The following is a 16,863-nucleotide window of genomic DNA, read 5'->3' on the forward strand; positions in this document are numbered from 1 at the left end:
AAAGCTGGCAAAATAACTTTAAAAAGGGGGGGGGGGCTTACATACCGCTACAGAGAGGAGTGGACAGTCTACCCCTCTCGCCTTTTCAAGAGAAACATGAGTGTATATGTGCACAGGTAAGCACTCTTGTTGTGTTGAACAAAGTCACCGGAGTTACAGAATAAATTTAGTTCACACAACAAAACTTTCCCTCTCTCCCCTTCCCCAAATCTGCTTGGGGTTTCCCACACTCCTCTGTAGCACTGGCAGGGATTTTGAGGGGGTTGGAAAGAGCAGGTGAAGGGGAAATTCTGTCGGATGAGCAAAAGTCCCTTCTATCAAAGCAGTACAGTATATTTGTTGGAGTCAACCCTCACTTTTCTTTTTCTACAAAGTCCTGGGAGGAGTTTTTCAGACTTAGCAGAGGCTCCACTGCAAACTTTTGTTGTTCTAACACAATGCCACTATATTATGTACCCCTCCTAGTATTCTGCAGATCTGATCCAGCCTGATGAAGGGATCAGAATAACCTGGAAGTTTGCTCACTATTTTGTGATGTTTTGGTTGGTTCTAATAAAGGTTTTACTCCCCCCCCCCCATTATTTATTTTGGGACACCTTCGCACACACCATGCTTTCAGTACATTGTACTGATAGTAACTTTCACAAGACAATAGAAGAATAGTAAAGATGTATCACCTTGTAATGATGTTCCATGATAAAAACTGAACATATTAAAATTCACCTTCAACACTCCAGTACTAAAATGCACAAACTCTTGTTAATCCAATATTTATATTGTTATTTTAGCAGCATTTGGTGGAAGGACAGGGTACAAATGTAACAACCAAAAGTAGCATTTCCACAATTCCCTTTAATGGGAAAAAGGAAGCCAGGCTATAGGAGGAACCCTTGAAATGTTTTAAATTATGCCTGCCTCTCTGCTCATTCCATACCAAGGGCACGGCAGTAGTAATAAAATGCAATCTTCGTAAATCACGCATATAAATTCAGCAGTAACAAAGAGAAGCTGAAACGACGCTTCATCGTGAAACAGTTAATGCGGCCAGACAACACCCTGTACTTAGCAGAGACACAGACAGCACTCTTGAAGAGTTAGTTATCTGGGTCAGATTGTAATGGTTTCTTGAGCTGAGGGGTAAAAGTAATGCACTGTTTCTCAAAGCAAATGGGTGTGTAATGAATATTTATAGGCACCAAAACATTAGAGGTGCAATCACACCTAGATTACATCCTTCCTCTACCCTACTACAGGGTCCAGCTAGGTGTACAAGTTGTTTTAGCAAGGCTCACCTGAGTCGCAGCTCAATTCCAGCCATATCTATTTGGAACTATGACCCATCAGTTTCCATGGTCGTTCATTCCAAGTAAATGCAATTAAAATTAAGGTGTAAAAGGTGGGGAGGGGAAAAGAAGGAGAATGTGATCAGCATTGCAGGAAACTTAACTCACATTTTCTTTATTGAATGAACTACAACTGAGACCTGAAACTATTGCAATGTGGAGTACTCTTTTTGAGTGTTCAAGGCTCCAACCTGCCATGCATTTTCATAGAACTTCTGTTTAATAGAACCTATTTCTCACTCCCCCCTAGTTTTCCACCCCCCACAACAGTTAGTCAGCACACTGTGAACACTAAGCATGTTTAGCCCTCACTGGGCTGTTCTTAGGTCCCATTGCCCTCACTTATTTGCTAAATATATTTTGTATTACTGAAACATTAGGATCTCCACAGCCTGCTGAAAACTTGCCCTTGAGTGACTGGTGCTGCTTTGCCTCCCAAAGGGGCCTGTACATAGAAAACGAGTTTGCTCTTAATATGTGTGCAGAATTCAAGGTTTTGTTTAGGCATACACACAGCAAAATACCTCATGGCAATGGGCAGAGGAGAAGGAATGGATCCAGGAATTGCAATAGGGATGCAAAGAAGGTGGCAAAGGAAGCTCGAGTGCCCACTGCCAGGGCTCAGGGGCAAGGTTGGCCTCCACCATACAACCAAATGGCAAAACAGGAGAAAGTAAAATGCTACACTACAGTGCTTTATTCAGCTGGGAAACAACGATACCCCACCTCCCGTTCCTGACACTGGTGATCATGTGGACCACTGCCATTCTCTTCTGTGGGGAAAAGGAAAGCAATAGTTTGTATGCCACCTCTAGAGGACAGGTAGGTACAGGAACTGGAAGCACAGTGTGACCAACATAACAAAGCCAAAGTCTCATGTATGATGGGGGAACCTTTAATGCAGAAGCATTCAAATAAACTGCCTTCATGCACACATTCCATAACTATTCTTCTGCAATTTAAGCAGAAAAGCACATCCCCATATCTCAAGGGCATTCCCTCTTGCAGTAATAAAGAGTTCCCTGCTGGTCAGTTGCTCACTGAAAAGATGGATTTGAAATCAGATGGACTAAAAATATGTATTCTGAATATGCCATTTATTTAGAGTTTCACCCATATCTGCACACTACCATTCAGGATGTGCATATTTGCAAAGGGTAAGGGCCTTAGTCATTCCTAATCCTACTTCTCCCTATGCCCTGTTGTAGCTGCACCATCAACTGATATGCATTAATGAGTACATTGATCGAGAATTAGAAAAAAGAAGCTTTTATTTTACAAAAGTTGAATGACACTGTTGACCTCCAAAGCATGGTTCAGTTCCTTCTGCCTCTTTGGACCCAGACTGATTTTAAGAAATATGTGCAAATGAATTGGCACAGCCATCTCTGACAAGAAGCCAAAAACTGTTGCAAAAACAATGAACACCAAGGAAGTCAATTAAAATGGATATGTGCCTATGTCTTTTTAAGTTGTGCTTTGGTTGAATTATTGGCAATAGGTAAGTGTAATACATTATTTGCGGGTTAATTGGTCTTTACCTCTGGAGAGGAATTTTGCATCGTTTATTACCTGTGTATTTTATATGTATATATTACTTGGTACATGCCTGCTATATACGCATTCAAACACCTTTGATTGACAGAACTACAATTGAAAAGATTACAGTCATATTTTCTTAACGCACCGCATGTTGCTCACTTAATGACTATGGTATAATCCTCCAATGAACTCATTTTTTTTTGTATCATGATCTCAACAGATATTAATCATGAAGCAGAAGGATTCTGCATTACAATTAACCAACTTTTTTTCCAGAATCCCTAGACTATATAACACTAATGTCAGAATTATTAAAAAGCTCTAATAGAAGCACAGGGAAGTCACAACCCTACACATAAAACTCTATGTGCCACTCTGCCATGTTTTTGTTTAGAATCAGCAGCAGAGGGTGAGAATCATCCAGGCCAAGTAATTTTCATAGCCACTGAAAGATATAAGCTATCAGTGTTTTTCAATAAAATGATGGCATTTTCTAGTGTAGAAACATACATGTGTATTTACTTGGAATATAAAGTACCAACTTCTGTGACTGGCGGAGCATGCCTAAATCAGATACACTATCTCTTCAACCTCGCTTCCCATCACAGAGCTGCCACTTGTTCAGAAATGTAAAGGAAACTGCATCCTACTGTAAAATTTGTTCTACTGCAATGTGCTCTACATGGGGCTACCTTTGAAGATGGCTCAGAAACTACAACTAATCAGAATGTGGCTGCTAGACTGGTGACTGGGAGCGGCCGACAGAACCATATAACACCAGTCCTGAAAGACCTACATTGGCTCTCACTATGTTTCCAAGCACAATTCAAAGTGTTGGTGCTGACCTTTAAAGCCCTGAACGGCCTCAGCCCAGTATACGTACCTGAAGGAGCGTCTCAAACTCCCATCGTTCAGCCTGAACACTGAGGTCCAGCTCTGAGGACCTTCTGGCCGTTCCCTCACTGTGAGAAGTGAGGTTACAGGGAACCAGGCAGAGGGCGTTCTCGGTAGTGGCGCCCGCCCTGTGGAACGCCCTCCCATCAGATGTCAAGGAAATAAACAACACTCTTACTTTTAGAAGACATCTGAAGGCAGCCCTGTTTAGGGAAGTTTTTAATGTTTGATGTTTTATCGTGTTTTTAAGATTCTGTTGGAAGCCGCCCAGAGTGGCTAGGGAAACTCAGCCAGATGGGCGGGGTATAAACAATAAAAGAATGTTGTTGTTGTTGTTGTTGTTGTTGTTGTTGTTGTTGTTGTTGTTGTTGTTGTTGTTGTTGTTGTTGTTGTTTTGTTCAATTGTTCTTCTGAACAGTTACAAAATACGACACTGTGCATATTTCCCTTTAACGTTTTCTACCCAAAATGATAACAAAATCACAGTAGTTGCTTCTTCCTGTTGAGAAGCCTCCGTGCATGCAATTACAGATTACTCCTAGCAAACCCAGATTAAATAGGATTATGTGGACAGATGATGCACTTCCCAAGAATGTAACTTTATGCTGTTTCTCTTAGAATAACTGTGTCATTCATTAGGCAAGGAAAAACTATTTGGTCTTAATTTTACTATGACACTTGTTGGAGCATGGCATAAATTTGCACAAGTACAAATAACTTGGTCCTAAATGGGTTTTCCTATGGCGTAACAAATAGACAGAGTACTCTGCCAACCAAAACTCATTGGTTTATGTAGAGGTCAATTTAGATAGTGTGTTTTTTTAAAGTCACCATGTATTAACTGTAGACAGCAGTTTATTTGCTGAGATAAAAGCTACAACTCATTAAATAAAAAACAATTACCTGTCAGTGAGCAGTTGTTGGCAAACTTCTTATGTATTGTGATGAATAATTATTCAAATTTTGAAGTAAACCAGCACTGAACCTGTTCACAATGTCATAATTATGCTGTCCCACCTAAAGCTAATCTACATCTAGAGGACAAACAACACACTACACAAGGAAGCCCATGATTTAATCCTGTCTTTCTACTTCATAATGTGGGGCTACAAATTTGTTCAGAGCAGTAGCCAAGGGTATAGGGTTTAATCCTTTCATCTGTTCTGTTTCAGTAAGGGTAGGTGCTGGGAATGCAGGTTCCCTGTCTTCCACAGCTGCATTTCAGGGGAAAAAACCAACACATACACACAGAGAAATATCAGATATGCTTCTCCCAGCATAATGTGTGGTTTGATCTTTATGCATCTGTTTGCTAGGGTAGTAAATGTGATTACTCAATTTCTGCCATGTTGATTGAAATGTACGTCTTAACCAAGTATTAAGATGGACTGCTTAAGTGGAGGTAGTCACCACACAGTTTCTGCCTTCTCTCTCAAAGAGCTGTACCATACTCAAACAGTACATCTACCTGTAGAAGCAACTGCCTTCAGAACAAGTATGCAATATACCTAAACCTAAGCAATTGCTGTTTTGAAATATCATAGAATAGCATGGAGAGAGAAGGTGCCACTTACCAGCTATTGATATCATAGGGCAGGTACTAGTCAGTAATCATACAACGTAATTCCAAATAGTATGTTGACTTATAATAGGCAAGTTTTCTAGTGGGATAAATTATCAATAGCCACTAGCCAAGGAAAATGTAATTTGAGCATTCTGAAAGTGTTGTTTTCCCTCACAGCAAAATGTGCTAGCTGCAGAAAATATATCTCGATCCCTCTAAACCAACTGGTACCAATTGCATATTGATTGCATTATAAAGACAAATAATAATGTAGAAGGGTCCTTGGGGGGGGGGGTGTTAAAGTGGAACTTGTATCTTTTAAAAATAGCTTCAAGGCCCATGTCTTGCAAAGTGCATTTTAAGTAGTTAATCATTCCAGTTATGGGCTAAATGGCAGAAATACCCCCCAACCCATCCAAAACAGTTTGAATGCCAGACGGTTCATTCAGAGAAATTAAAATATACTGCGTTCGAGCGTACAGAAAATGTACACCCCAGCCCTAAACAAATTGGTGACTCTGACTAGAAAAGGTTGGTCTTGGGTAGGTCCTGCCGAAAACCCCACTGTTGAGATTTCATGGGGGTTTGGGCGTGGCTCACACTGTCGGAAGACGCTACTGACATGTGGCACACTAAGTCCCATTGGCATTTCAGCCCACCAACCTGTACTTTTAGGGGAGATGACTGGCAGTTAAGACCTCTCTCCCTACCCAGGCCAGTTAAGTTTCCCCTTTGGTCCACGAATGCATTATGGAGGGAGCATAAGAGCCAACTCCTAGGGACCAACATCCCTTCAGTCCCCCCTATAAAATATTTGAGGGGTCCAGGACACACACACACATATTGCTTTTGAAATGGTGTGGGTGTTACTGACTCTGCAAGGTTGGGGATTACCTGCTCCCCTCCCTCAAAAAAAAATTTTTTTATTCAAGTTGGCGCCCTTGGGGAGGAGGAGAGCGAGAGAAGCACGAGCCGTACCTTGCACCGACTTGCCAATGCTATATAAGTGAGCGATGTTGCTGTGGTCCCTCTGCACAGCCTTCAGGAAAGCTTCCAGCTCCTCCGTGTGGTGGTAGTTGAAGTCCAGCGCGGCCACCAAAGGGAGCAGGAGCACGAGGCTGAGGGTGCCCATCTCCTGGAAAGAAGCAAGAGGAGCGAGGAAGTCAGGGCAGTGCGAAGAGAGGGAGGTGAAGAGGGTAGATAAGAGAGCCTAAGGCGACACTGGAGCTCCTTGCCTTCTCCTCCTCAGCGCCGGAGGCAAAAGTGGCACAAGTTCCCCTCAGCGCCTCCTTTACTTCAGAAGCAGCAGCAAAGGCGCTTCCCTCCTTGGAAGTCCGACGGGACTCGTCGCGCGCTTTGCTGCTGCTGCTGCCGCCGCCCACGCTCCCAGCTGCTGCTCGCGCCGCTCCTGAGCGCAATCTGAGCCCGAGCGCTGCTCCAGGCGCTCCTGAAGAGGCGCTGGGCCAACCCCTCGTTGAGTGACGCCGGAGGCAGCCAGTAAGCGCGAGAGGGGACCCGCCCCTCACTCCCACCGTGTCTTTATCAAGCTCCGACCAGCCTGTGCGCCCGGCGGGCGGGCAGGTAGGGAACCTCGGAGCGGAAAGGATCGCGGCTGGCAAGTTGCTACGTGTGCAGGCGCCGGAAAGGCCTCCAGGGAGACCACCCCGGCACACTCCCAAGCGACAGAGTTGAATCACGCCCCTGCCGGGGATTGGCGCGCTTCTTCTCTAATGTGGATCATGGAATTGGAAGAGGGAACCCACCGGGTCATCTAGTCCAACCCCTGCAATGCAGGGATATCGTGCAGTTGTTGCATGCAGGGATCGAACCTGCGACCGTGGACCCTGTTTAGGGAAGCTTTTAATGATTAGCAGACCACTGTATTTTAATACTTTGTTGGAAGCCGCCCAGAGTGGCTGGGGGGGAAACCCAGCCAGATGGGCGGGGTAAAAATAATAAATTATTATTATTATGATCTAGCCAACTGAGCTGCCCAGCTCTACCATAAGTCACAAACACATTCCACCACTGATTGCGTTGCAGTTTCTTGACAAAAACCAAACAGGGCCAAATCCGTGTCGTCGTCGTCCCCCCCCCCCCCCCCATGATACCTTGTTATTAGTATTCACATGAAAGATGACAATGTAAGAAAGGCCCTCTGGATCAAAATGTCTGTCATCCCCATTTCCCAAAGAAGCTAGTCAGATGCCTACAAGCCGAGCATGCATGGGATGGTGTGCTCTCGCAATCGCCTTCCTCAGCAGCAGGCATTCCAAGGCTGTGATGTTGCAGGAGGCACTAACAGAGCCGTGCTGTCTAGTTTGCCATAAACAGCAATGAATGAATTTGTTTTATCAAGCTTGGGAAGCTGTCCAGGTTGGAGGCCATCACCGCATCTTGAGGCAGTGAGTTCCTCATTTTAACTATTTGCTGCAAGGGCTTCCTTTTGCCTGTCTTGAATCTCTAACCGTCAGTGGCGTAGCGTGGGGGGTGCAGGGGCGGCCGGCCGCACCGGGCGCAACATCTGGGGTTAGGGCAAATCCACAGGTTAGGGGGCGCAAATCCACGGGTTAGGGGGCGCAAATTACTTGCCTTGCCCCGGGTGCTGACAACCCACGCTGTAAGGTAAAGGTAAAGGTACCCCTGCCTGTACGGGCCAGTCTTGACAAACTCTAGGGTTGTGCGCCCATCTCACTCTAGAGGCCAGGGGCCAGCGCTGTCCGGAGACACTTCCGGGTCACGTGGCCAGCGTGACATCGCTGCTCTGGCAAGCCAGAGCCGCACACGGAAACGCTGTTTACCTTCCCGCTAGAAAGCGGTCCCTATTTATCTACTTGCACCCGGGGGTGCTTTCGAACTGCTAGGTTGGCAGGCGCTGGGACCGAGCAACGGGAGCGCACCCCGCCGCGGGGATTCGAACTGCCGACCTTTCGATCGGCAAGCCCTAGGTGCTGAGGCATTTACCCACAGCGCCACCCGCGTCCCGCTGACAACCCACGCTACGCCACTGCTAACCGTTCAGCTTCATTGGCTGACTGCAGGTTCTTGTATTGAGAGAGAGAGAAACTTCCATATTACCACTTTCCCTGCACCACCAACCTCTTATCATTGCCCTCCTTACTCAATCGTTTTCTAGGCTAAAACAGCCCCAAACAGCCTATCCTTCACAGACCCTTTTGCTCCAGCCCTTTATCGTTTTGTTTGCACCTTTCTGCACTTTCTCCAGCTCTCCCTTATCCTTTTTGAGGCACAACAAAGACCAGAACTCTGCAAATTATTAAATGAGGTTACACCATTTGTATAAGGGCATTCTGATATCGGTAGTTTAATTTTAAATAATCCCCAACACGTGAAAAAAAATGCAAATTCTAACAGCCTTATAATGCGTTAGAATGCAATAAAGGTTTCTCTCTTGGAGAAGAATCCTAGGAACTGTAGAGCTGAGGGTCGTCTAGTCTCAACCAAATTATACAAGACAAATGGCCATCCAACCTCTGCTTAAGAACCTTAAAGGAAGAAGAGTCCATCACCTCTCAGGGTGAGTATGCTCCACTGGTGAACAACATTTGCTGTCAGAAAGTTCTTCCTGATGCTTAGTCAGAATGTCTTTTCTTGTAACTTGAATTTATTGGTTCAGGTCCTAGCTTCTGGAGCAGGAGAAAAGAAGCTTGCTCCATCCTCTGTCCGACAGCTGTTTGCGGGCCAGCATTTGCTATAGGCATCCTAGCAGAAAATAAGGTTCACTGATTGTTTGCTAAGTCAACGAACCATTACTCATACTTGAGAAAGAGGAGTGGGATGAATAATTTATCTGCATGTCACACACATATCAAGGCACTTTTAAAAGGTGCACACTAAATGTTCAGATGTTCATATTCCCCAGTATGAAGTATCTAGTCCACAATGCATTGCGTACGAAACATGAAGGTTAACCCTTATTTCATTTTTTTATACAAGAGTTATCAGATGGAGAGTGCCTTTCATTTTTTTTCTAAGGTTGTAGATTAGAACACATGTGAGAATTAGAATGCATTTAGAACACTGAGATAAGATTGCATGCTACTGTTGTTAATACCTGCCATGAATACTCTAAGCCCTAAGGCTTGGAAATACGAGGATAATATCCAACAAAGCAGAGGTTGCCAAGGTATGGATTTAGCACAATAAGTACTTTTATTATCCAAAGAAATCTCTGTGTTTGAAGTTGAATGTCTGTCCCCATGTGATGAATCAGAAAAAGAGAGTAGCTGCGAGTGAGGGAAGTTGCAGAACATACAGAGCTAACCTAAAGTCTTGCTCTGTGTCAAGGAGCTGTCAAGCGAGCCCAGGTCAACCACAAGGCAGGGAATCACGGAAGACACAGAACGCAATTAGCTTTTTATTAGCAGAAAATAACAACACAGTAGAGTCCTCTGGTTCATCTTAACCCAGCTGAGACATTGCTGAAACTGACCACTAGCCCCGCCCTTGCCCCCTCTAGACTCTCACTCTGGACCCCTCCAAAGCAGATGAAGGCTGTGCCAAGGGAGTGGGCTCCTCTTCTGGTCCTGTCTAGCCCATTGCTCAGCAACGTGCAGGATTCTCCTTGAGTAGAGTATCAGATGGGGAGGAGAGCCAGCAAGACTGAGACTGTTCTGCTGCTGCGTAGCAAGGGTAACCTCTGATGCCTCTCTATCTGAGTCTGCACTCACACTGTGACTCTCAGCCTCTAACGCTGCCCTGGAAGGGCCTCCTTCTCTGGATCCCCCCGTGATGGCACAAACCTCCTGCTTCTAGCACCTCTCAGCTCATCCCTTCTGCAGACTGCTCTCCAGTGTCCCACCACCAGGATCTAAGTCGTCTTCTTCTGTATCCTCCCCGGGGGACTCTTGGCCAGGGAGTTCCCACCACTCTTCCTCATCCAGCCAGTCCCTGGCTGCTATTACACATCTAGATCAGCCTTCTGTTGCATAACATAGACACAATCCTATGCACACCCAACAGCAAAGTAGAAAACAAAACCATACCAGAAGGAATGAGAGGTGCTGTAGCAGCGACATGGGTCATGCTTGCAACGTCCATGGTAACTCCTGCACCACTTACCACTCATATCACTGTGTACTGATGATGCCTTCATATCATATCACCCAGGCAGAGAACACACTGGTGAACTCATAGCAACCAGAGAATTCCCCCGTGTTGTCATAGAACCTAGAACACACACCGAACTCTGCACAATCAGGTAGCCGGAGATGAAACCACATTAAATAAGGGAAGACCCACAAGCTCCTAGTTTCCACTTAAATATGTAGGCAGTGCCCCACTAAGAACCAGGCCAACATATACAGCCAGATGCCTGGAGAAGGAATGAGAAAACCCCTTCGCTCAGTTGGTAGAGGGCATGAATGGAGAACCCACAGGTGGAGGCCAGAGGCCAGCTGTGGGAGCAGTGCTCCCACGTTGTCAGCTGTTGGAAAACTCCACATGGTATGTGCTTTGCTTCCCTTCCTTCCCAGCACATCCCATTCGTGCATCAGCTTTCCCAGTGGGTGCCACTGACAGCTAGTACTGCTTCTGGAAAGGAGGAACCTTCTAGGTCTTGGGAATGATGATCCAGCAGTCTCTAGGACACACCTACAGACTGACACCCCATCACCCATCTCCCTTAACTCAGCAGCACCTCTTCAACATGTAGGCATTTAGCAGAGGCGGCCTGCAAACTCTATTTTCCTTTGCGCTGGCATTTTTGGGTGATTGTACAAGTGTTTTGGTTGTTTTAATAGATTCGATGCTTACATGCCATTTTAATCTCATTGGGCCCCCTTTATCCTCTGCTCCAAAGCATATGATCCCCTGAGACTGTGAAGACAGAGATGGAGAACTTGTGGCCCTCCAGATGTTGTTGGACTACAAACCCATCTGTAATAATAGTCTATGTATTATGTGTTCCAGTTCACCAGAGCCTGGAGCAGTTCTAGTTAAGGTTTTATAAGCCCGGGAGCCCTAGAGACCAGTGCCCTGAGGCCACTGAAGAGAGAGGTTTCTGGTGGGCTTTCCTTATGCCTTATCTAAGGGTTTTGTTCTGAATAAAGTACCGTAGACTGGTCACCATCCTTCATGTAAAGAGCACCTCTTACACCATCACCCATTACCTTTCTTGCTGGGCTGATGGGAGTTCCTTCTGACTTTACATAGTCTTCTTCTTTTCTTTCAGAGGTCACTCAGCTCCATTTCATCAGCTTGCCTAAGGAATAGGTTGACCAGGCGGAATTCACAGTCCATGGACTCTGCTTCCCAATGTGCTGCTATTGCATGAGGATGGCCAGCTGGAAAACAGCAACAGAAGGTAGGGTGTGTAGACCCAATTTTTCATTTACTCAATAAATGTCCTCGATATACTATGGAAAGCGGCGCCGTTCAGGTTTTTCCATTCATTCCTCTTAAACTGAACTCATAGGAGGGACCAGGCTATCATAAATTCCATTGCAGCGTATACTTAGGAGGAACGCACACAGATTAGTGCAAGACAATGAGGAGCAAACAGATACAGCGTTGCATATTATTGCCCCGATACCACTCAAAATACCAGAAAGGATTATACGGGGAGCCCTCTGATTGATGTAGAACCTCTTTGTTTCAATCCAGCTGCGAAAAAGCAACTTGTGTTTTGCACAACCCTTTGCTGCAGCTCGGCTAGCAATTAAAAATGACTTCCTACTGAAAATATCTGGTATTGAAATATTTTTCTAGTGTTTGGAATGATGGATCACTATCATGCCATTCAGGGATGAGTTAAGGCAAGCATAGATGCTTGGAGCTGGGTGCATGACACACAAAGAGAGCCTAACCAATCACACTCTAGCCAAATTACAAGGAATGCATAGAGCAGTCGGACAGATGTGCAGGGTTCCTACATTTTGTTCTAGAAAAACAATGCAGTGCTGCTAAGTCTCAACTAGCAGCTTGAAGCTGGTCAACTGATTAGCTAATGTTGTGGTCGGGATGGGGAAGACAAGGTAATCTACCACACCACATGGACACAACTGCATACGATGATTCCAGCACACTCACCTGATAAACAGAAGATGATTGCCAGGTGTCCCCAGAGCAGTGTAAGTTTAGGTGCATAGGCCTGAGTTTCAAAAGTAGGGTAGCGTTTTATGTGTGGGCAAAGACAAATGTGTGGGGTGGGCCTATGGAAGACGAGGACATCATCTGGAGATTAGAGGTTGGGAAAGAGATATCTTGGGGCTTCTGACCTTGTCAGACTCTGGTGCTTTCAGCAATTCTGATGAAAAACTAGCACTCCTTTTTGTACCTGTTGCACATATAAATAACAATTGGATACCTGATATCTCGTCCGCTGGGCAGTGCTACTGGATATGATACCTGCAGGTCTCATAATCTATCCCAGAGGTGGAGAACCTTAGGCCAGTGGACAAAATTTGGCCTGCCAGGTCTCTTCATTTGACCTGCAAGGACATTTTGGCCAAACCATGTCCACCCACCCTACACCTGACATGATTATGTAATATCAGGTGTGTGGCAGGTAAGGACGGGGCTTCAAAGGAACAACCAGGAGCTTAAAGTGAGCTCCTGGTGGTTCCTTTGCTGGAGCAAAGCGCACTCCCACCCAGTGTCCCTTGCTCAAGGAGGGGGGAGCACTTTCCATCGAAACAGCTGTTAAAGTGGAAAAAGAATATATCCAGTGGAAACTGATTGTCTCTTCTACCAGGATGGGCCTTTCAAACACCCCACACGGTACTTTGAAGTCCTCCCATTTTGCCCACAGACATGTCTTTGGGGGGACACCAGGAGTAAATTATTCCGGCTGAGCGTTGCTCAAGCGATGAGGTCTTTACAGGCTCTGGTGTGTTCTGGCTTCCTGGCTTGCCCTATGTACAGCCTCGTTTGTCTTGTGATCCTGACTTCCTCTTCGGACCCGACTACTGGCTGGTCTCGTGGAAGTGTGCAGTGCAAGTTTCACTGCTAAATTTCTGACATCAGGTTTAAAACAGTTTTATTTCAGGCCCTCATGACATGAATGGTGTTCTAAAGTTTTATTCTCCAAGGTTTTAATTTATGTTCAGAATTGTGTATATTCTTTGTTTTAAGCCACCAGACGTGGTGAAAAGCTCAGTATACTTCTAAAAATCTATATTTTTAAAAAGAACTCATCAGTAGCAGCCCTGTGACCTGGCTAATAGCTCAGCAGAAAAGAACAAAGCAAGAGAATACAAGCATTGTGAAAAAGGAAGTTTAGGTACAATCCTAGCCCAGCAATGAGCCTACACTAAGGATAGAATCGTTCTTTTTTACATTCTATCCATGAGAATGTTCCACTGGTTACACTCGCCAATTAAAACAAAACTAATATGTCAGTATAACTGATGGGACATGGTGCTCCAATTATAAACAGATTCTGTGGCATCTCTGGTGCAAACTTTAGGTAAAGGTAAAGGGACCCCTGACCATTAGGTCCAGTTGTGACCGACTCTGGGGTTGCGGCGCTCATCTCGCTTTATTGGCCGAGGGAGCCGGTGTATAGCTGGTGCAAACTTTAGTTACCTACAAAATAACTTATCACTTCTAGTTTCTGTGCGCTGTATCTATACAGGACGTCTTCAAATGGATGGGGAGGAATTCAACATAGCACTATGCAGCTCACTCAGTCAGCCCAAGCAATTCTGCTTGCCTGACAGAATAATCTGACCCCTGCCAGTTAATTTAGGTGGGTGCAAGGAATGGGAAAACCACATTGCACTAGCAGGAAGCCCTTGCATGGGCTTCTGCTGGTGGGGCACATTACCTGAATTCTGCCCACGGTATATGCACAGGCTGCAATACTAACCCTATTCCATTGCTCCACTGAACCAAATAGGAATTACTTCCAAGTAGGCATGGTTAGGACAGTGCTGTAGTGTATTTGCAAATGTCTATCTATCCTATTTATTTAGTTAACTGCCGTGCCACCTGCTTGTTGAATGGTCTCTTTAAATTTGAAGGTTCATTATTGTTCCACAAGATGCGTATGTCTTTAAGGGCCAGATCAAATAATGTGACCCAGTTTTACAGCTGTGAAGGAGTATAGCAGGTGCTGTTAAGTTGTGTTAATTAAGCTGTGTCAGCAATTGGGTATAGTATATAAAGTGCAGCACCTAGCTGTCCCAGTACCCCGGGGATGGGTTGGTGGTTGGGTCATGCTTGTTGATATATTTAGTGTAAAAGGAGTTTTTGTTTTTGTTATTAAAACCTTGTTAAAGTTATTTTTGAGTTCCTTGTAATGCGTGGTCTCCCCAGCAAGCTTTCTGCAGCGCAACTAAACTGCAAATAGCCAACACTACTATGATTAATGCTGATGTTTGATTGCTCCTTATGGCCCAGCACCTTCACAGGCTATTGAAATAATAGTCTACACCAAATAAATGCCTGCACCATATAAAGATACTGGAGTATTATAAAAATAAATGATCATAAAATATAGATGGGTGCTAAATGCTTACAATACCACAAGTTTTTCATAGTGATATAGTGGGGAGAAACACTATCCTAAAGTCACAGGTCTTTCTTAAGATACAATGCCTTGTTCCTTTTTTTACAAGAACCACTTCTAGCTTAACTTTTTCCATTTCTGCAGTTTGGAGGAAACAGGGCAGAGATGGAATGCTGATTTGGCTAAGGTTCTCTTGGGTTTCAGAGATTCATATTATATAGGGATGGAGTGGGAGAGGAATAAAGGGAAAAGGACCCTGGGAAAGTCCACATAAACAATTAATCTTGCAAATAGGAGACAAATCCCCCTGGGAAAATGATAGTACGGAAATCATGAAAAGTAAGCTGAAAAACATCTACTACTCGGAACCAATGTGTACAGGAAGAATGACACAGACGGTGTCTATTGACAATGTTTTTTTCTCACGAAAGATGTTTGTGTTGTCCTAACAAACCATCAAGACAAAATAATTTATTCACTTAGCACCTCTTTTTTAGGGGGCCGGGGTTGTGTGCCCTCTACTGAAACATATAGTCATTTTGCTTAAGAAATGTAACATTTTTCTTGGCTTTAAAAAAAAAAAAATTATTCAATTTGTATCCTGCATTTATTTATTTATTTTATTTATTATTTAAATTTGCATGCCATTCTTTGTCTGAAGGTCTTAGGGCAGTTCACAGCATAAAAATTAAAAATGAAAACATAAGAGAATTAATAGAAACAAAAACAAAGCAAAACCAAAGGGTGCTCATCAATGGTTCCTCTTCATCCTGGAGAAGAGTGACTAGTGGGGTGCCACAGGGTTCTGTCTTGGGCCCGGTCTTATTCAACATCTTTATCAACGACTTGGATGATGGACTTAAGGGCATCCTGATCAAATTTGCAGATGACACCAAACTGGGAGGGGTGGCTAACACCCAAGAGGACAGGATCACACTTCAAAACGACCTTGACAGATTAGAGAACTGGGCCAAAACAAACAAGATGAATTTTAACAGGGAGAAATGTAAAGTATTGCACTTGGGCAAAAAAAATGAGAGGCACAAATACAAGATGGGGGACACCTGGCTTGAGAGCAGTACATGTGAAAAGGATCTAGGAGTCTTGGTTGACCACAAACTTGACATGAGCCAACAATGTGACGCGGCAGCTAAAAAAGCCAATGCAATTCTGGGCCTCATCAATAGGAGTATAGCATCTAGATCAAGGGAAGTAATAGTGCCACTGTATTCTGCTCTGGTCAGACCTCACCTGGAGTACTGTGTCCAGTTCTGGGCACCACAGTTCAGGAAGGACAGTGACAAACTCGAACGTGTCCAAAATGGTCAAAGGCCTGGAAACGATGCCTTATGAGGAACGGCTAAGGGAGCTGGGCATGTTTAGCCTGGAGAAGAGGAGGTTAAGGGGTGATATGATAGCCATGTACAAATATATAAAAGGATGTCACATAGAGGAGGGAGAAAGGCTGTTTTCTGCTGCTCCAGAGAAGCGGACACGGAGCAATGGATCCAAACTACAAGAAAGGAGATTCCACCTAAACATTAGGAAGAACTTCCTGACAGTAAGAGCTGTTCGACAGTGGAATTTGCTGCCAAGGAGTGTGGTGGAGTCTCCTTCTTTGGAGGTCTTTAAGCAGAGGCTTGACAACCATATGTCAGGAGTGCTCTGATGGTGTTTCCTGCTTGGCAGGGGGTTGGACTCGATGGCCCTTGTGGTCTCTTCCAACTCTATGATTCTATGATTCAATAATGCCCCCTCCCAGAAACACATTTAAAAGGAATACAGTATAAAATGTTAATCAGCCAAAGGCCTAGTTAATGAACATTTTTGCCAGGTGAGCTTCCCTGGGGAGCACAGGTGCTGGGTTCCGCCCAACTTTGTGCCGTGTCATGTCGTCACATGCACAGCATGCAAGTGATGTCATGTGGCCGGCCACAAGGCCTGCCATGGCCACAGGGAGACAGGACAGAGTCTGTCGCAGCTGGAGGGTGGCCCAGCAAGACCCACTGCAGGCGGGAGAATATTGAGGGAGCCGGCCTCCTCCTTGA

The 16,863-nt window shown here is 44.8% G+C and overlaps 1 protein-coding gene across 1 annotated transcript in view; it reads right to left on the minus strand.

The window, feature by feature from the left end:
* The window catches only part of CPM (carboxypeptidase M), a 52,377-nt gene that overhangs the window by 29,140 nt on the left and 6,374 nt on the right, over positions 1-16,863 (minus strand). The window contains exon 2 of the mRNA XM_077934710.1: positions 6,322-6,478. Coding sequence (XP_077790836.1) covers positions 6,322-6,475 — 154 coding nt within the window. The 5' untranslated portion in view covers positions 6,476-6,478. The remainder of the gene's footprint in view (positions 1-6,321; positions 6,479-16,863) is intronic.

Source organism: Podarcis muralis, chromosome 10 (assembly GCF_964188315.1).
Source record: "Podarcis muralis chromosome 10, rPodMur119.hap1.1, whole genome shotgun sequence".
Taxonomy (NCBI): domain Eukaryota; kingdom Metazoa; phylum Chordata; class Lepidosauria; order Squamata; family Lacertidae; genus Podarcis; species Podarcis muralis.